At 43.8% G+C, this 21,405-nt stretch overlaps 1 protein-coding gene across 9 annotated transcripts; it reads left to right on the plus strand.

The window, feature by feature from the left end:
* The first annotated feature begins 1,838 nt into the window (after positions 1-1,838).
* On the plus strand, positions 1,839-20,542 carry LOC139571098 (SMC5-SMC6 complex localization factor protein 2-like). 9 transcript variants are annotated; one of them, XM_071393638.1, is made up of 16 exons: positions 1,839-2,138; positions 3,385-3,422; positions 5,741-6,042; positions 7,415-7,472; positions 7,982-8,141; positions 10,233-11,835; positions 12,216-12,295; positions 12,570-12,692; positions 12,874-13,041; positions 13,161-13,263; positions 13,475-13,704; positions 13,787-14,051; positions 15,454-15,777; positions 16,016-16,180; positions 16,364-16,432; positions 18,068-20,542. In XM_071393638.1, exons 1-16 carry the CDS (start codon positions 2,086-2,088, stop codon positions 18,464-18,466), a joined length of 4,140 nt encoding a protein of 1,379 aa, XP_071249739.1. In that variant the 5' UTR covers positions 1,839-2,085; the 3' UTR covers positions 18,467-20,542. The 9 variants fall into 9 exon arrangements, with proteins under 9 accessions (XP_071249739.1, XP_071249738.1, XP_071249746.1 ...); XM_071393637.1 differs by having other exon boundaries at positions 1,840-2,138; positions 7,979-8,141; XM_071393645.1 differs by having other exon boundaries at positions 1,877-2,138; positions 11,091-11,835.
* The last annotated feature ends 863 nt before the right edge of the window (positions 20,543-21,405 follow it).

Raw genomic sequence — 21,405 nt, forward strand, 5'->3', positions numbered from 1 at the left:
TCCCTACTGCCCCTGATCTGGTGGACTCACTAAACACACATGCTTTGTTTGTAAATTGTGTCAGTGTTAGTGTGCCCCTGGCTTTCTGTAAATTAAAAAAACAAAATTGTGCCATCTGGTTTGCTTTAATATAAGGAATTTGAAATGATTTATACTTTTACTCAAGCAGAATTTTACTGGGTGACATTTACTCGAGTCATTTTCTATTAAGATATATTTACTTTTACTCAAGTATGACATTGGGTACTTTTTCCACCACTGCAGAAATATATAAACGCAATGTGCTGGTGCCATGTTTCTTGAGCTGAATTTAAAAATCCCAGACATTTTCTATACACCCAAAAAGCTTATTTCTCTCATTTTGTGCACAAATTTTTTTACATCCCTGTTAGTGAGCGTTTTACCCTTTGTCAAAATAATCCATCCACGTGATCGGTGTGGCATATCAAGAAGCATCATTATTACACAGGTGCACCTTGTACTGGGGACAAAAGGCCACTAAAATGTGCAGGTTTTTCATGCTACAGATTTCTTACATTTTGAGGGAGCTTACAATTGGCATGCTGAATGCAGTTATGTCCACCAGAGCTGTTTCCAGATAATTACATGTTCATTTCTCTACCATAAGCCGCCTCCAATGTCATTTTAGAGAATTAGACAGTACGTCCAACCGGCATCACAACCACAGACCGTGTAACCACGCCAGCCAGAATCTAGAATAGTGATTTCTGGAGAGCCACAGGGTGTGCAGGCTTTTGTTACAGCCTTTCACTAATACACCTGTTTTGAAATCATCAACTGTTCATGAACAGAATTGGTCAGATCAGGTGTGCTAGTGCTGGGCTGAAACAAAAGCCTGCACACAGTTTCCGGCTTCTTCACCTGTGGAATCATCAGAGGGGGAGGGCGGGGTACTGAACAGTATTTCTGTCTGTAATACAGCCCCTTTGTCAGGGAAAAACTAATTCTGATTGGCTGGGCCTGGCTCCCAGTCATGTGAAATCCATAGAATAGGGCCTACGTATTTATTTCAATTGACTGAATTCCTTATATGAACTGTAACACAGCTAAATCTATGAAATTGTTGCGTTTATATTTTTGTTCGTTGAATTGCATCCTTCCACAATATATAATCCCGACAGAAATCTAGAGTTGCTACCCAAACCACCTGGTCGTTCGTTTTATCGGTTCGGTTGCCAGAGACGCGACCCAGTCGTCAAGTCGTTTTGCTCTGTATCTATGGACAAGACCCAGTTGTTCGTTCTAAATGTTCCATTGCCATACTGGCTGGCAACGATCTTATCCCTTGCTTGCTAGCTAGCCAACTACAGCTAATTTACAGTCACGTCAAACATTGCAGCCAGAATAACAACAGTAGCTGCATTTGTTTAAACTGTTTCCTAGTGACATTTATTTGGAAACACCCATAACAATGCGCGATTTCACCTGACATATAACATGTGCTCTCTCATTAGGACACTGTTGGTTAGAGGAGCTGGCCAACAACACAGCTAACACAATCACTTCAAACTGAAGCTGGAAAGACTGCAAACAAGCTGCACTTCGTTTGATTTGTTTTCTATTGATATTTCATTGTATATATCCATAAAAATGTGTCTGATTCATGATTTCGACTGCCAGACACATGCATTACTATGCAACAGCTGGAGATCGAATTTGAATATCGAAACAATGTAGCAAATGTCAAGAGACAGACAGCAAGTTTTATACAAATCTCTGCGGTTGAAAACGAAATTTGAGAATGTCTAGATGCTTTTTACATTTGAGATCAAGTTTATAAATGGCCTGGATGGGATGATGAGACAGTGGATTTCGCAGTCAGATGGAACAGCGTAAATAGGCATTTTAATGTAATAGATTTAGCCGGTGGTAATTTGTGGAATAGACACTGGTTTAAATGCGGTTTTAACCAATCAGCATTCATGTTTAGACCCACCCGTTGTGTAAATTAACAAAAACGGCGGGTATCATAATAACTTTACTGCAGGCGGGAGAGTGAAAGCAAGGCAAATATCATTATTGATAGTCTGATACGGAAACAAATACACAGCGAAGTCAATTTAAATGTTAACTTGTTCTGTCATAATGAGAAAAATACAATCTGAAGGAAATGGGAGGTAAGAAACTAACTGCGTTCCAGAAGATATAGCTAGCTAGCTACATAATGCTAGCTAACGATACCTAAGATTGTTTATAACTAACAAAAGATATACCACTACCTTGTCCTTTCCAATGGGAGTACATTAATGATAGTGGGCAGAACAAGCAAGGAGGTGGGCAGAGCCAAGCAAGAGCTAGCGAGATCCTATTGGGGCGTTCTAGCTGGCATATGCATATTTTCGTTAGGGAACGCCTACTCTGATGTGCGCGTGTGCAATAACCCAATTGGAACTTGCACTCCTAAACAACGCAATTTTTATAGAATTTGGCAAAGGGTAAAGTCTACTAAACTTAGCCCATTGTGTTCGTAACAGGTAGTTTTGGCTAGAGAAAAACTGTATTGAGATCAAATGTTTCATCGGTGATAAAATTTGTAGGACGGCCAAAATAAACTTCTCCCACTTTCACCACTGGGCTTCCTCAGTGGAATCGTCAACCGGATGCTTCAGATTTATACATCCGGTCAAACATCTGGCTCATTGTTCTATCTTTGACGGTTTTGTGCAACAAACTAGCCACCAAGCTAACCATTGTGAGCTTGTCAAATCTTTTGGACTTGTTAGTGGTAACTAGTAACTACTAGCTATGTAAGTTAGTCATATCACATACAGATGTGTAACCTAGCTAGCTAGATGTTCCTGGCGGAAGTTTAATTAACATTGGGAGCTATTTAACGTCACCTAGCTAGTGGAGTGCTAGCTAGCTAGCTCTATATTACAAGTCAACAGAATATTTGGTTGCTAGAGTAGCAAGCTAAAAACTCAAATGTGTTGCGTTGTAGACAATTTCTTTTTTAAATGCTAAGCTAAGACTAAGGTAACGAGTGAGACAAATTGCTTTGTAGACTTAATGTGTTATTGTCAATTAGGCCTAACTAGCCAACTTACTATTAGTGTCCTAGTTAATGCACAAGTATGTGAGTGAGACAGGTTTGACTGGTTTCGATTACACATAACCAGTCTATATGATTGACAGGTGTAACCCATCTACTTCAGTGTAGGCCGTTATTGTAAATAAGAATTTGTTAACTGACTTGCCTAGTTAAATAAAAAATGAAATACTTTGCCACGGTCAGGTTGCTCTGTCCATTGTATGAATGACTTGTATGCCATTTTCAATGTTTAATTGACTAAAATACAGCATAATGTTGAACCAGACTTTTTGGGGAATAACTTCTTGACTGACTTTTGTCTGTTGTTACAGATCAATTGCAGACTACTTGTCTCCAAAAGGCAGTACTGGTGAGTTTCAGATCTTGACAACTGATGAAACAACAATGAACTTATGACTCAGGAAGCCTATCTATATACAAACACACATGATTTCACTACACACAGATAAGTGTGGTGCCTGCTGCTTTGTGTGACTGCCTCAGGCTAATGTAACGGAGTGAGATTGTACTTACAGTTGCAGTCGGAAGTTTACATAAACTTAGGTTGGAGTCATTAAAACTCGTTTCTCAACCACTCCAAAAATGTCTTGTTAACAAACTATAGTTTTGGCAAGTCAGTTAGGACATCTACTTTGTGCTTGACTCGAGTAATTTTTCCAACAATTGTTTACAGACAGATTATTTCACTTATAATTCACTGTATCACAATTCCAGTGGGTCAGAAGTTTACATACACTAAGTTGACTGTGCCTTTAAACAGCTTGGAATATTCCAGAAAATGATGTCATGGCTTTAGAAGCTTCTGATAGGCTAATTGACATAATTTGAGTCAATTGGAGATGTACCTGTGGATGTATTTCAAGGCCTACCTTCAAATTCAGTGCCTCTTCGCTTGACATCATGGGAAAATCAAAAGAAATCAGCCAAGACCTCCACAAGTCTGGTTCATCCTTGGGAGCAATTTCCAAACTCCTGAAGGTGCCACGTTCATCTGTACAAACAATAATACGCAAGTATAAACACCATGGGACCTCGCAGCCGTCATACCACTCAAGAAGGAGATGCGTTCTGTCTGCTAGAGATGAACGTACTTTGGTGCAAAAAGTGCAAATCAATCCCAGAACAACAGCAAAGGATCTTGTGAAGATGCTGGAGGAAACGGGTACAAAAGTATCTATATCCACAGTAAAACTAATCCTATATCGACATAACCTGAAAGGCTGCTCAGCAATGAAGAAGCCACTGCTCCAAAACCACCATTAAAAAAGCCAGACTACGGTTTGCAACCGCTAATGGGGACAAAGATCGTACTTTTTGGAGAAATGTCATCTGGCCTGATGAAACAAAAATAGAATTGTTTGGCCATAATGACCAGCGTTATGATTGGAGGAAAAAGGGGGATGCTTGCAAGCCGAAGAACACCATCCCAACCGTGAAGGACGGGGGTGGCAGCATCATGTTGTGGGAGTGCTTTGCTGCAGGAGGGACTGGTGCACTTCACAAAATAGATGGCATCATGAGGCAGGAAAATTATGTGGATATATTGAAGCAACATCTCAAGACATCAGTCAGGAAGTTAAAGCTTGGTCGCAAATGGGTCTTCCAAATGGACAATGACACCAAGCATACTTCCAAAGTTGTGGCAAAATGGCTTAAGAACAACAAAGTCAAGGTATTGGAGTGGCCATCACAAAGCCCTGACCTCAATCCTATAATACATTTGTGGGCAGAACGGAAAATGTGTGTGTGAGCAAGGAGGCCTACAAACCTGACTCAGTTACACCATCTTTGTCAAGAGGAATGGGCCAAAATTCACCCAACTTATTGTGGGAAGCTTGTGGAAGGCTACCAAAAATGTTTGACCCAAGTTAAACAATTTAAAGACAATGCTACCAAATATTAATTGAGTGTACGTAAACTTCTGACCCACTGGGAATGTGATGAAAGAAATAAAAGCTGAAATAAATCATTCTCTCTACTATTATTCTGACATTTCACATTCTTAAAATAAAGTGGGGATCCTAGTTGACCTAAGACAGGGAATTTTTACTAGGATTAAATGTCAGGAATTGTGAAAAATTGAGTTTAAATGTATTTGACTAAGGTGCATGTAAACCTCCGACTTCAGCTGTATATAGAGTGATGAGTAGCCTTAGGAAATACTTAACAATGCGGGTGAGAAACAGAATTTATGAGATTCTATTGGGTTGTGGCTTGGAGCAATAACAGGCTACAGCATAATGCTTCATTGTTGTCAGTTGGTGTTATGCTTACACTAACCCTTGAACTGCGTCAAAACTCTGGCTGCTTCTGCGTGGTGTGTCTGTTTCTTTGTCTCTCTGGCTGTGTGGATTTTGTTTGACACCTTGGCACAATAACCATAACGAACTATATAGCTTACATGATTATTCTGGGCTTAAACTCAAAACTATTACTTGCTCACTTGCCCTGTATTCTGAAAATACTTGATTTGAGTTATTATTAACCAATTTATGGTATCTTGTTGCCCTTCGTATAGTGATGGGCCAAGAAATGCTTTCGGGCTGTTAACCTGTATTAATACAGTGTGGTGCAATGCGAGGGGATGGTTCATCCATATGGTGCTGGGTTACATCTCTGCTGGTTTATTTGTTCACACCTGTATCGTTCTTCCTCCTGTGTTTGCAGTCAAAGACGTCATCCCTCTGGGGTTGCCTGGTCCCAAACCCTCCCAGGTCACCTCCTACCTCCAGGTGAACCCCATGAAACCCTCTCAGCCCCGTGGATGCCTGTCCAACCCGAACACGCACCCCCTGACAAAACGAGTGCTACCCTTGACCAGCCCAGGACTGAACCCAGTGAGGGCCAAGTCCTCTCCTGGACCTCACCCTCCCCAACCGCCAGGGGTGCACCACCGAGCTTCCGGGGGTGGAGGTGGGGATGAAGCCAAGGATGGCAAGGCCAACTTAACAAACCCCCTCACCAGGAAGGTACAGCCTTCCCACAGACCCCAGCCCTCCCACAGCCCTGTGACCCCTAACCCCTCTAGGAGTATGACCTTTGACCCTAGGGTTGGTACGGGAACAGGCAACAGTGATGTTGGGAGCTCTAGTGCTCTGTTTACTGCTGGCTTGTCCCTCCAGTCTACCCCCCAGTACACAGCAGGTGATGACAGGAAGGACACAATGAGGAATGGTTGTCCACTGTCACACACCATGTTTAGCCCTGTCAATCCACAGCAGGTAGATGGATAAAGATCTGTATTGATCCCGAAACTTGGTGTCAGCCGCAGATACAAACACACAGACTATAATCTAAACTCTCACTATACACAGTTCAATAATTACAATTCAATAATCAGGTTTCCATCCAACCTTTTTTATGTGGAATAAAAAAACATTGTCGGTAAACTTTCCAAATGTTGATAAAACAAAATACGCTATACAAGGTGGGATCTTTTTGTGAAATGGAGGTGGAAACGCCTTTATGCACTAATATTGATGTAATAACCATCATATCGAAGTAAACTTGGAGTCGCGCAATGACATGTCTGGTCCTCCCACTACGACTTGGGAAAGCATGCAGTTTATTAGGTTATAGATCAAATAAGTTATGATGAACTTCACAGGGTGGTGAAAGTGCACAGTGATGAGCTTGATGCTCCTTGCCAATAAATATTAAGTCTTATTCTGGTGACATGATTGATGCTTGGCTGGCGTTTGACAAATAAAAATAATCTCATGTAGGTAACCTACCCGCACTGTATCTGCAAGCTGTTGGCTAGGGGTTCCCAAAATGTTTCACCCAGGTCCCCCTTCCAGCATTGGGGAACATCCAGCACCCCACATCTATTTCTATGGGCACAAGCACTGTTCATGACACACACTGTGCCCCCGCCCCACAGTCTGGGAACCACTGGGCTAGAGAGCACCTATCAAGACCAGAGTGGACACCTTTGCTATATAACTCAACATTTGTTATGACAAATGCGATGGAAACCCATTTAACTTATATATTTTATTTAACTGCAAAAGTTATTTTATGTGCGCTACGTCATCACGCACAGCCTTTTTATCGGCAACAAGTCAATTGGATGGAAACATCTCTGTTGGAAAAATGTGCATATTGTTTTTAATGCAGATTTGAGAATATTTGCATGAAATCTGTCACCATTTGGATGGAAACCCAGCTACTGATGTTGATATTGTCTCAGTTGGTAGAGCATGGTGCTTGCAACGCCAGGGTTGTGGGTTCGATACCCACAGGGGACCAGTACAAAAATGTATGCACTCACTCCTTCCTGTAAGTCGCTCTGTATAATATAATTGACTAATATGTTTGGTTCTGTTTGTTTTTCTGCAGAGTGGTGGTTCCGTGGACTACAGAGGAACCACTCAAACTAGCAAACTGTTCACTTCAGGTACAAATTATACCTAATTTATGTAAAATAACGAGCACATCCTAGACCTCTTAGTTTAGATTGCTGAATAGATTACTGAACCTGTGTAAATGTAGTCTATAAACAAATCAATAGGGTAACCATCTCCAAATGATGTTTCAATGTTGTTTTTATACAGTAACAATGCTAATGCAGGCAAGTATAGTAGTTTCTGATGCTCCCTCTGTCATTTGACTAATGACTTGTTGAGAGTAGTAAACCATGTAAATTCTGGCCAACTTCGCATGAAGTGCAGCAGTTAGCTGATGGAAAAATAGAGTCTAGTGGGCCTCTGTTTTATTGTAATGTGTGTTAAAGGACTTTTTTCCCTCATTTTATGAAAACTGTAATTTTAACGTTTTCACATCTATTGAAGGGCCTTGCTGAACCCACTTACACTCATTCTATAGTATTTTACTTTTTGAACTATTCGAATCATTGTGAATGTAGTTGTTGTTGATGATGATGCTGCTGCTTTCTCCCACCAGAAGGCACCAAATCCCTGTCGCAGAAGAGAGGTAGAAACCCAGACTTGGAGGAGAGAACGAGAGGGGAGGAAATGGCCAATAAGAAACTGCGTCCGGAGGACTATAGGCCAGACTCAAGCCCAGGCCCTATCTGTACCAGTCACCCACCCTATGGAACAGCCAGGTGAGAGGGGTAGACATTCAACACAACGTGGACCCTCTCTTTCTAAAATGATCCGCTGAAATTGTTGCAACCCCCATTACTAGCCTATTCATATCGTCTGAGATCCCCACAGATTGGAAAGCTGCCGCGCTCATCCCCCTCTTCAAAGGGGGAGACACTCTAGACCCAAACTGTTATAGACCTATATCCATCCTGCCCTGCCTTTCTAAAGTCTTCGAAAGCCAAGTTAATAAACAGATCACCGACCATTTCGAATCCCACCGTACCTTCTCCACTGTGCAATTTGGTTTCCGAGCTGGTCATGGGTGAACCTCAGCCGCGCTCAAGGTACTAAACGATATCATAAACGCCATCGATAAAAGACAGTACTGTGCAGCCGTCTTCATCGACCTGGCCAAGGCTTTCGACTCTAGTCAATCACCGCATTCTTATCGGCAGACTCAATAGCCTTGGCTTCTCAAATGACTGCCTCGCCTGGTTCACCAACTACTTCTCAGATAGAATTCAGTGTGTCAAATCGGAGGACCTGTTGTCGGGACCTCTGGCAGTCTCTATGGGGGTGCCACATGGTTCAATTCTCGGGCCGACTCCTTTTCTCTGTATATATCAATAATGTCGCTCTTGCTGCTGGTGATTCTCTGATCCACCTCTACGCAGACGACACCATTCTGTATACATCTGGCCCTTCATTGGACACTGTGCTAACAAATCTCCAAATGAGCTTTAACGCCATACAACACTCCTTCCGTGGCCTCCAACTGCTTTTAAATGCTAGTAAAACTATGTGCATGCTCTTCAACCGTTTGCTGCCCGCACCCTCCCGCCCGACTAGCATCACTACTCTGGACGGTTTTGACTTAGAATATGTGGACAACTGCAAATACCTAGGTGTCTGGTTAGACTGTAAACTCTCCTTCCAGACTCACATTAAGCATCTTCAATCCAAAATTAAATCTAGAATCAGCTTCCTACATACCCTCGTAAAACTGACTATCCTACCTATCCTTGACTTCGGTGATGTCATTTACAAAATAGCCTCTACTCAGACTACATCCAGTTTGCTATCACAGTGCCATCCATTTTATCACCAAAGCCCCATATACTACCCACCACTGCGACCTGTATGCTCTCATTGGCTGGCCCTCACTACATATCCGTCGCCAAACCCACTGGCTCCAGGTCATCTATAAGTCTTTGCTAGGTAAATCCCCGCCTTATCTCAGCTCACTGGTCACCATAGCAACACCCACCTGTAGGACGCGCTCTAGCAGGTATATTTCACTGGTCATCCCCAAAGCCAACACTTCCTTTGGCCGCCTTCCAGTTCTCTGCTGCCAATGACTGGAACGAATTGCAAAAATCTCTGAAGCTGGAGTCTTATATATCCCTGACTAACTTCAAGCATCAGCTGTCAGAGCAGTTTACCGATCACCGTACCTGTACACAGCCAATCTGTAAATAGCACACCCGACTACCTCATCCCCATATTATTACTTACCCCTTTTGCACCCCAGGATCTCTCCTTGCACATCATCATCTGCACATATATCACTCCAGTATTAATTCTAAATTGGAATTATTTTCACCTCTATGGCCTATTTATTGCCTTACCCCTCTACTCTTCTACATTTGCACACACTACATAGATTTTTCTTTTCTTTTGTGTTATTGACTACGTTTGTTTGTGTAACTCTGTTGTTTTTGTCGCACTGCTTGGCTTTATCTTGGCCAGGTCGCAGTTGTAAATGAGAACTTGTTCTCAACTGGCCTACCTGGTTAAATAAAGGTGAAATAAAACTTTTGGGCAATTACTATTAGGGTTAACTTTGCATGAAGTGTACTTGGTGAAAATTACTACAGAAAGACAGACAATGGAGTAAGCCAACCTTATATTTTGGGTTATGATAAGTTAGATAGTACAATTATCTAGGCTCATAAGGCATTTCTAAGTAATTTTTTACAAGAATCAATGAATATATCATCAATTGAAATAACGATTGAAAAGCTGTAAATCTTGCTGATTGTGATATTTTGTCTATTTAGTCTGGTTTGCGATGGCTAAATGCTCTGTTGTAAATACCACCCCCCCAGCCCATCCTACCTGAAGAAAGTCTTCATGAAAAACAGTCTGAACTCAGGTCCTATTCTGAGTTTGAAGGAGCGTCTCACCCCTAAGAAGACGGAGGGAGGGATGGCGAGAGGGATGGAGATTGTCCCTACTTCTCCACTCCCCACACCCAAGCCTGCGAGGCAGCTCTTTAACAACCGAGGACAACCACCATGCAGGAACAGTGTGAGGGAGAATAGCAATCCTCAGTGTAGATACAGTGGGATGAATCACCAATCTGGCAACACTCAATCTGTTTATAGTGGTAGTAATCTCCAATCCGGTCACCCAGTGAACTTGCCTGTCAAAAGTGCTAGTAGAGGAGAATGCAGCAGAGGGAAAGAGGGCAGAGCAAGAGCGCCAGAGAGTAGAGGAAGAGAACCGACAGGTCGCACCGACAGAAGAACCCCCAAACCTGTCTCAAGGTCTCACAGCTCATACTCCAGCTGCTCTAGTTCTCTGCGCCATCTCGGATTGGCACAGAACCGAAACGTCACTCGCCCCCGGGGAATGTCGGCCTTGTCGGATGACCTGAATGATCTTTTCACTCCTGACCCCATAACCTCTAGCCTGTCTAGAGCAGCGATGACCTTTTCCCCCAGTCCCCAGAGAGGAGACGGGTCGCCCTCTGTGCACAAGGTTCTTGTGTCTGGTGTGTCGGCTACAGTCTGTGGTGCTTCTAAAAGACTGCGGCCCACCTCTGTAACAAGCCCCAGGGAAATCCCACAAATCTCCCCCTCGGAGCGAATCTCTGGCCCCAATATCTTTCCCTGTAAGGTAGCGGCAGTGGACCCCTCTAAACTACTCCTGGGCCCTAACATCTACTCTCCCTCTTTTTTAAGGCTGGAGTCGTGTGGGACTGACTTGACTAAATTAGAGACCGCCTCGTACAGGACCATCACCTGCACTTCCTCAGGGAAGCCCTCATCCCCTAAGGATGAGTCTGTTACGATGGAGGATGTCGCGTCCAAACTGAAAATGAGTCCTACTTTTCCCATTGTGAGACTGTTTGCGGATGAGTCTGTTAAGACAGAGGCAGGACCCAGATCTCCTGGTATTCCTTCAGCAGGCTTGGAGTCACCTATGGATGAGCATGCCAACCTCAAGAATGACTCTTCCGCCCTGAAAACTATCCCCCTCTCAGCCTCTGCAAAGTCCTCATCCTTGTGTAAGGACGAGTCGCTTAACATGGGGACTGCAGACTTCAAAGCCAGCACCAGCTCTCCCTTCCTCCCTTCTCCCACCTCACGACTGGACCGAAAAGGAAAGGAGAGTGAAAAGAGGAAGGAAGGAGACCAGAAGAGTTTATCATTCCTTGAGGAAGGAGAAAAAAGAAGCAAGATAGACAATCCTCAGAAAAGTCTGATATTTCTGGAGGAGGACCCTCTGGATGTGGAGCTGGGCCTAGGCCTCGACCTGGGGCTAGAGTTGGAGCCATCTCAGGCCAGCAGCAGCAGCAGCAGTGAGGACGAGCTGCCATCCCTGCAGCAGATCCTGGACCGTACCGCCCGGCCCCCAGACACCCCAGAGAAAGGAACCTTCACTGCACCCAGCACCCCTGTTGGGCCCCGACACCACAGCCAGCTGGTAAAATGCTACTTTCTTAGGGCTGTGTTCCAAATGGTGTCCCTATGGACCCTGGTCAAAAGTAATGCTCTATGTGGGGAATAGGGTGCCATTTGGGACTCAAGATTATTGTTTAAATGTGTTTTTACTCATTGTAATTTTCCAGTTTTGAAGTAGGCTTAACTGTGCAGTATAGCAACAATGTAACAGCTACTTTCTAGCATGTCGCTTGGTTGTGTTTCGTTACAGTATAAGGTTAGAAAAATTCAAATTACTCATTTGAGGTGCAGAAAAATAGTGGACTACAAATCCCAAGTCGTCACTAACAATACTACAGTGTGTTACACTAGTATGAACTCAGTCTAAATGAGTTGATGACGTTTGTGTGTTCTCTCTGGCAGCCTGTGATGTCTAAAGCCAAACCCACAAGTTACAGGAACAACCTGGACGAGATGCTGAAGGAAAAGGAGAGCATTCAAAGGTATTGCTTTATCAACCTGACTATTATATGTGCTATTGTCTCTATGTGGGTTGAGGTGATGGCAAAATCACTGCATTGCTTTAAAATGACAACGTGCCATTGTGACATGACATTGTTCTGTCCTTGTTGTCTCCACCCCCCCTTGTTTAAGGAGATATAGAGGTCTCTGCATTGCTTCAACAAGACTTCTATGTCATATTGTATGAGTACTATGTCATATCGTATGAGTACTATGTCATAACAATGTGTGCAATGTCATGGTTATTCCCCCAAGGTCTAAGGAGATGGAGACCAAGCTGCGTATGTCCTGTGAGGAGAACCTGCTGAGACTGGCGGAGGAGGAGGAGGAGGATGAGAGCACAGAGAACTTGGAGGCGGCCATCTCCCACCAGCAGAGGTAACAGCACAAATGCTTAACACACACACACACACACTTAAATGCAGAGTAGGAAAGCACCGAGAACATAGAGGCCATCTCACACAAACTAAAGTAACAACAGAGGAGGCACGACAACAACAGTTCGGAGACCACTGGGGAAGGGTGAAATGACCACAATTCCACACTCTTCTCCGCCCAGGGAGTTCCTGCAGCGTTTCTCGGTGGTGTCCAGTGCCATCCGGGACCTGCACCCCGGCGAAGCGATGTTCAGTCTGGACAACTTTGGCCGTCTTTTCAGCCAACACACACTGCAGCTGAGACACTGTAACGTCTCCCCTCGAGACACCGCACAGAAAACACTACTCTGGTAAGACATTGTGTGAGAGTGAACAGGCTGAAAGAGAGGCAGTTCAATGTTTAGTTCTAACTTCTCTTGCTCCCATCACCCTCATTTTCTCTCTCTCCCTCCCACTTGGTATCTCGCAGGTCCACTCCAGACCAGTTCAGGTCCCATGTCAGTTCCGAGCTGATCCAGAGAGCCTACCGCTCCTCCCCCTGCCCTCCCCAGGTTGCCCGTTGGCTCTTCCAGGTACTATTCCACACCCCCTTTTACAAATAGATTTGTTTGAATAATTGCTTGAATTAAATGTTGATCAATGGATGGATCTGTCTTTCTCCTTTTGTCTGTCTCTCTCTCTCTCGTGGTATGCAATGTGTTTTTAGGGGAGGGGGGTTAATCAAATGAGGATGGCTTATTAAAGAAAGATAGACTTTTGACTATCTTTCCCTCCCTCCTGTAGATGGTGTCAGTCCACTCAGACAAGCTGACCTGTCATCAGATACTAAAGGCCCTCAAAGATATTGCCTGCTCCGCTGCTGAACACATGATGCTGAATAAGAATGAGCGCTTTGAGGTGTGGGTGCCCAGTGTTGGAGACGTGACCCTGGTCTTCATGAACATGGGGGTTCCCTTTGTCACCCTGTTCCCCCTGGAGAACCTACAACCCTCCTTCACCGAGGGAGACCTGCTGTAAGCATGTGTCAATAAAAACTTTGTTCATAAAAATGTGATGATAGACTGATAATAACTACCTGTGTGTTTGTCTGTGTAGAGAGGGCTTCCAGATCAGCACAGAGAGCCTGTCCAGTAAGAAGGAGCTCAGCACTTTCCCTGAACACAACTTTGATAGCGTCATCAAGTACCTGTCTCAGTGTACATCGTTGTGCCCGCGGGCCTACAGTGACGGAGAACTGTTGTTACTACTGACGGTGGTGAGCAGAGTGGGCTTGGACACGCAGCTCACCCTCCAGCCCACTGAGCACCTCCGCTCCCTACTGCGCAACTTGATCAGCAGCATCAGGGACTGGGACATCATGGTCAGTCAACCTTAATTTCTTTCTCCTGCGTGGTCCAGTAGAAATCAGTCATGTACAACCCCGATGGTTGTGGGTTCAGTCCCCGCCTCAGCCTTTCAAACTTAATCTCTGACTTACCTGTGTCCGCCATCTAATTAAGTGTAACAATACTTAAAGGGCAATTCCACCACTTTTCAAACTCAAATTCATTATTTCCAGCACCATACATGTGAAAACATCACATCTGTTTTGTAAAGATAAAGATTTCTATTCAATCGGTATCGCTGAAGTTCAACGAAACAGCGCGATCGAAATATAAAGGTAATTTCCGATTTGAGCTGACATATGCATCGTTTACCGTGCCATCTCCGCTAACGTGGGGAACATTACCTTTTACATTTCTATCGAGCTGTAGTGCAGCTCTTCAGCGCTACGGATTGAATTGAGCCCAAAGTTAAAACGTTCAATATGATGTGGTCAAAGTAAAAACATTTTTTTTAAACTTGTGGTTACATGGGGAGCAGGGAAATGCCCTCCCTCTGGCTAGAAAGCATTGTGGGTTTTGAAAATCACTGGCAATGTCTGAATACTCATACTTGCGTTATAAATAGTAGGTATTTTGGGAATGCAAAAATGTAATGTTTTTATCGTATGTCAAATTTAGAAGTTTGAGTGCTTTAAATTCCAGGATGTCATACTCATTTCGGCTTTTCATCTAATAGAATTTGGAGCACAATATGGAGGAGTATAATTATTTCCAGACCCACATGTGATTGGGGCGGCAGGTAGTCTAGTGGTTTGAGCTTTGCGCCAGTAACTGAAAGGTTGCTAGATCGAATCCCTGAGCTGACAAGGTAAAAATTCTGCCCCTAAACAAGGCAATTAACCCACTGTTCCTAGGCCGTCATTGTAAATAATAATTTGTTCTTAATTGACTTGCTTAGTTAAATAAAGGTAAAATAAAAAAATTGGCAACAGCTGATAATCACAGGGTGACGCGCTGTACCAAAATTAACGAATGGCGGGAATTGATGCAATTGCACATTTGACGCATTCTCAGAATGAATGAGCCTCGTATGTTGATATGTGTTGCTTACTGCTTTCAATTTAACTCCACAGTGCGATGTAAGTAGTAGCCTATGTTATATGATAAGTACACAGCATGTAGTTTCAGTAAGTAGTAGGCAAGACCGATTTCGGACGCTGACATTTAAAAAAAATCCTACTCTATGATCATGTCTTCGAGGACTTGTTTAGGACCTTTTTAGCTGCTGAATGTAGACATGCGCCATTTTCACAAATGTAGACAATGTCACGATTTTATTCTTCTTTCTCTAGGTTGACCTTTCTTTCCTTTGCTAGGTAAACTCATGTCACTTGTGTTTTTTTCTGATGTTTATCTATCTCCTGTTCCATCCTGTAGCTGCCCAGGATCTGCATGTCGCTGATTGACCTGAGTGATGACCACCACAACCTGCGCTGGTTGGTCCAGCTACTGCCAGACAACATTCGCGGCAAGCAACTCAGGAGACACCTCAGTGTGTCGGCCATCTCCAAGCTGCTGAACATCAGATGCACTTACAGACCCTCCAACACAGAGTTCCAGCTGTCAGACCTGCGTCGGTACCTCCCCCGCATGCGCCCATCCTCACTCCTCCGGGGCCTGGCCACCTCCTTCAGGAGGAGTCAAAACCCACACAGAGAGAGGGAAGAGGAGGAAGAGGACTGTGCCTCTCTGGACCAGCAGGTCAGCAAAGGGTTATTTACCAGGGTATATAAAGGTTTGTTTGCTTCCGTCTGGTTCCTAATTAGTACACCCCTGTTGTTCATGTAAATCAGGAGTACTAGGGTTGTGTTCATTAGGTCAGACAATGAACAGTGATTTCAACTAAAATATTTTTTTATTGGACCAATAATCCAAGTAATCCCTCCCTGGTTCAGTCAGTGTACTTCCGTTTGGTGCCTAATGAACATGTTGTTTTCAGGCTTACTACCTCTGCTACAGCCTCCTGGCCCTGGCTAACGAAGCCACCAACTTTGAGTTCTTCCCTCCGGAGCAGAAGAACCAGTTGTTGTTGCTATGTGCTGAGCTGGAGAAACACATCAAGTGTGACATCAGGGAGAGTGAGAAGATGCTGTACAGGAGCAAGGTATGTGGTCACTCCTTCCATATAGACATTTCAATGGATCTGTAACCCACATAAATGCATTAATGATATGATCTCTCTGGTTAAATTGCTCTTAACCCCCCCCCCCCCCTTCGCTCACTTCCTCTCTCTCCACCTCTCTCCGCCCTATCTTTCTCATCTTCCTTTCTCCCTCCCCCTCTCCAGGTGAAAGACTTTGTAGCCAGGATCTACACCAAGTGGCAGGTGCTGGTCCAGAGAACCAGGCCTCTCCAGGTAGACCATGGCATAAATACAGTACATAAAGACATAGATAGAGGTGTTCTAAACTCAGCAAAAAAAGAAATTTCCCTTTTTCAGGACCCTGTCCTTCAAAGAAAATTTGTAAAAATTCAAATAACTTCACAGATCTTCATTGTAAAGGGTTTAAACACTGTTTCCCATGCTTGTTCAATGAACCATAAACAATTAATGAACATGCACCTGTGGAACGGTCGTTAAGACACAAACAGTTTACAGACGGTAGGCAATTAGGTCACAGTTATGGAAACTTAGGACACTAAAGAGGCCTTTCTACTGACTCTGAAAAACACCAAAAGAAAGATGCCCAGGGTCTCTGCTCATATGTGTGAACGTGCCTTAGGCATGCTGCAAGAAGGCATGAGGACTGCAGATGTGGCCAGGGCAATAAATTGCAATGTCCGTACTGTGTGACGCCTAAGACAGCGCTGCAGGGAGACAGGATGGACAGCTGATCGTGCTCGCAGTGGCAGACCACGTGTAACAACACATGCACAGGATCGCTACATCTGAAAATCACACCTGAGGGACAGGTACAGGATGGCAACAACAACTACCCGAGTTACACCAGGAACACACAATCCCTCCATCAGTGGTCAGACTGTCCGCAATAGGCTGAGAGAGGCTGGACTGAGGGCTTGTAGGCCTGTTGTAAGGCAGGTCCTCACCAGACATCACCGGCAACAACGTTGCCTATGGGCACAAACCCACAGTCGCTGGACCAGACAGGACAGGCAAAAAGTGCTCTTCACTGACGAGTCGCGATTTTTGTCTCACCAGAGGTGATGGTCGGATTCGCGTTTATCGTCCAATAATTTAGCGTCACACCGAGGTCTGTACTCTGGAGCGGAATCGATTTGGAGGTGGAGGGTCCGTCATGGGCTGGGGTGGTGTTTCACAGCATTATCGGACTGAGCTTGTTGTCATTGCAGGCAATCTCAACACTGTGCGTTACAGGGAAGACATCCTCCTCCCTCATGTGGTACCCTTCCTGCAGGCTCATCCTGACATGACCCTCCAGCATGACAATGCAACCAGCCATACTGCTCGTTTTGGGCTAGGGCCATTCCCCCCAGAAATGTCCGGGAACTTGCAGGTGCCTTGGTGGAAGAGTGGGGTAACATCTCACAGCAAGAACTGGCAAATCTGGTGCAGTCTGTGAGGAGGAGATGCGCTGCAGTACTTAATGCAGCTGGTGGCCACACAAGATACTGACTGTTACTTTTGATTTTGACCCCCCCCCCCTTCGTTCAGGGACACATTATTACATTTCTGTTAGTCACATGTCTGTGGAACTTGTTCAGTTTATGTCTGTTGTTGTATCTTATGTTCGTACAAATATTTACACATGTTAAGTTTGCTGAAAATAAACGCAGTTGACAGTGAGAGGATGTTTCTTTTTTTGCTGAGTTTATATACAGCTGGGAAGTACTGCCAGTGTAAACTATGGTATCGCAGAGCTGTGTTTGGTTTAATTCTGTGTATTTATCATTGCAGAGAGAAACTGTTGTAATAATGTATGTTTGTTCCCTCCAGGGTAAGCTGTAGTAATTCATGTTTGATAGCAGTGTGATGTGTTTTATAGTAATGTAATATGTCTGTTGCCTCCAGGGTAAACTGTATGACTACTGGCAGCCTCTGCCTGAGGACGCAGTGAGTAGCAGCCAGGAGAGCAAACACTCCCACAGGGAGAGAGAAGAGGAGAGAGGGGATGAGGAGACAGTCATGGAGTTGGAGGGAGAAGTGGTGGAAGGAAAAGGAGAAGACGAGGAGAGGATTGCAGAAGATGCTTTGTCCATGGAGGATGAAAGACAACAGACACCAGAAAAATACTTGGCCATGGAGGATGAAGAGGGGAAAGTGGTGGAAGGAGAAGAGGAGGATAAGGAGGAGAGGATTGCAGAAAAGGCTTTGGCCATGGAGGATGAACGAGGAGAGACGCCAGAAAAAATACTTTGCCATGGAGAAGGAGATTCTAGGAGGGGAGGAGAAGTTGCTGAAGATGGATGAGGAGATGGATGAGGAGGAAGAGGAGCGGATGGAACTTACGTTAGAGGAGTCAGGTGAGGAACAAAAGATGGAGGACATGGAGGAAAAACGGACAGAAGTCAAGGCGGAGGAGAGGGTCACAGAAAAAAGGGAGGCAACAGCAGTGGAGGAGGGAAGGAAAGGACAGACTGAAGGAGAGACTGAGGAGAGAGGCAGTTTGGAGAAAGATTCAGAGATGGAGGAGAAAGGTGATGAATGAAAGGAGACTGAGAGAAACCAGAGAAGACTGCAACGGAAGACAACCCGGCTGCATCCATATAGAATTGTACCGGTCTAGGCCAACTGTCATCTAGACTGTAGACTAAAGCTGAATCCAAAATGGCACCCTATTCCCTTTTGACCAGAGAATAGGGTGCCATTAACCCAACTGTCTGCATGTTTTTTCTCAGGTAAATCACTCACTGTGTAGTGAGGAAACGTTACATTATTCGTTTTTTTTTTTCATGCACTTTGTTGCACAATGCAAAAGGCAAATACTATCTACAGAAACTGAGGCAGTTCTATTAATTCATTTTACTATTTGCACTTGTTTTCTATTTTCGTTTGCACTCAATTGAAGTTATTTCTGTTTTTGGAACCGTTCGCTGACTGTGACCCCTCTGGTTATTTTTGTCAGCCAACGTTAAACAGTTTGCATATATGACAATTGTTTTTGACGTTTTTGTTCATTTTGGTGTTCAGCAGCATTCGGCAGGTTTTTTTCCCGACTGTTCGACAAATTTTTTCTTGTGGCAAGCTGAAGTTTGCTAGCCGAAGTCTATGCCCCTTCGTCTGTGATTGGTCAACAGTAGGGAGTCTTCAATGAAGTGTGTTGTCATTCAATGACAGACTACTAGTTCATGGACATTTTTTCACTTGAGATATACTGTACCAATCATCTTGGATGAAAAGTTGCGCAACTAAGACTTCTGGAAACTCAAATGTGTAATTGATTTATCTTAGATTCATTCTGACTAATTTGAAGAGTGTACTGGCTATGGCGTCTTAAGAGGGACAAAGAGTAATATTGCTGCCTTATTCTCGTTTTTCAAATGAATGTATTCTAACGGAATATGCGAGCGCAGCCGTTCACTTCGCCTAGCCGAGTTCTGCTTGGAGCAAACCCAACCTATGTATGAGAACGCCTTAACTGGGCGCTGTTCCAATGAGTTAGCCAGCTAACTGCCCAAAATGTATAAGAAAATTCATTTTTGCTAAATGTAGACTTAAAATGGATACAGTATACTTGACTCGACAACTTATACTGAAGACAAAATTATAAATGCAATGTGTAAAGTGTTGGTCCCATGTTTCATGAGCTGAAATAAAAGATCCCAAAAATGTTCCATACGTACAAAAAGCTTATTTCTCAAATTTTGTGCACAAATGTTTACATCCCTGTTAGTGAGCATTTCTCCTTTGCCAAGATAATCCATCCACCTGACAGGTGTGTCATATCAAGAAGCTGAGTAAACAGCATGATCATTACACAGGTGTACTTTGTGTTGGGGACACTAAAAGGCTACTCTTAAAACATGCAGTTTTGTCACACAACACAATGCTACAGATGTCTCAAGTTTTGAGGGAGTGTGCAATTGGCATGCTGACTGCAGTTATGTCCACCAGAGTTGTTGTCAGAAAATGTTATGTTAATTTCAATTGACTGATTTCAAATTGTTGCATGTTGCGTTTATTTTTATTCAGTATATGATAATGGTGGTCCGCAAACAAACGTTAAAGGTGCATGCTGCCACCTACTTTGCTGGAGTGTGTGGTCGTTCACGGTTTACAACATTGGCTCCAAATTTCAAAATCCTCCTACCTAACTCAGTACTTCTGAGAAAATAAAAAAGAGCCATACTAACGTCTAGTAGACCCTGGCCCCATCCCCAAAATCCCATCCAACCTCAATGACCCTACACTTCAATCTTTCCCTCTCTTCAACATACAACAGTATAACACATGTTATTTTTGCATGTTATTTTTGCATTAATGTGTCACATCAATTTGCAAACGATGTAAAAATATCAGAGTTAATAAAGCCACATACAAACATGGTCTCTTTTTGTTTTCTTGAGTAAGGCAGCTCCAAATGCAGGTGTTTCAGCCTAGCTCAGTGCTTTCTGTGATGGTGGGGCAAGCCAGCAGAAAATACGGAGCGTTGCGCCGTGATTGGCTCAGTGTTCTGTCACTCATGGGGACTTTACGTCACTGCCAAGTGTAAGAGGAGACCTTGCAAATTCTCGCCCTTCGGGTGTTATATTAGAAGTGCCCATTCAAGAAGGCTCAAGATCATTGGCCACAGATAAAATTACTTTAGATCATGTTATATGTACAGCAGCTTTGAGTCGACTGATCATGTCAACATACTTTCACAATCTTAGCTAATAGTCATCATGAATCAAGTCGACAATCTACTGGCAAATCCTTTTTAATCCTTGTCATATGAAGAGAAGTTATAGATTAAACGTATCGGTGCTCATCGGCCATTGGACATAAACATTACACAAGTTGGAAATCGCAAATTCAACAAGTGGTTTGGAAGGAATCAGTGACAGTGGCTGTGTGGTCCCAAATCTGGGATTAAGGGGCTCTTTTCCAAATTTAAAATTCTAAACATTAGCCATGCTGATTTAACATTAGCCATGCTATCAATGAAGCAGGATTTGTGCCACGCTCAAAACAACTAACTCGGAACTGCGAAAACTTGACTTGACTTCAGTGAGTTCAAGACAACTGGGAATAAACAAGCTCCAACTGGGAAAATACGTTTTGAACGGTCATCCAATTTGGAATTGTAAATCCAGCCTCCAGTTGTTTTGAAAGCATCATAAATCCAGAGAATGCCAGACTTTGATAACAACATTTTCCCACCAAGGACTGCCGCGTCATCTTCCTGTTCAAGTGAGCACTGCACAACA

This window comes from Salvelinus alpinus, chromosome 3 (genome assembly GCF_045679555.1).
Source record: "Salvelinus alpinus chromosome 3, SLU_Salpinus.1, whole genome shotgun sequence".
NCBI classification, from domain to species: Eukaryota; Metazoa; Chordata; class Actinopteri; order Salmoniformes; family Salmonidae; genus Salvelinus; species Salvelinus alpinus.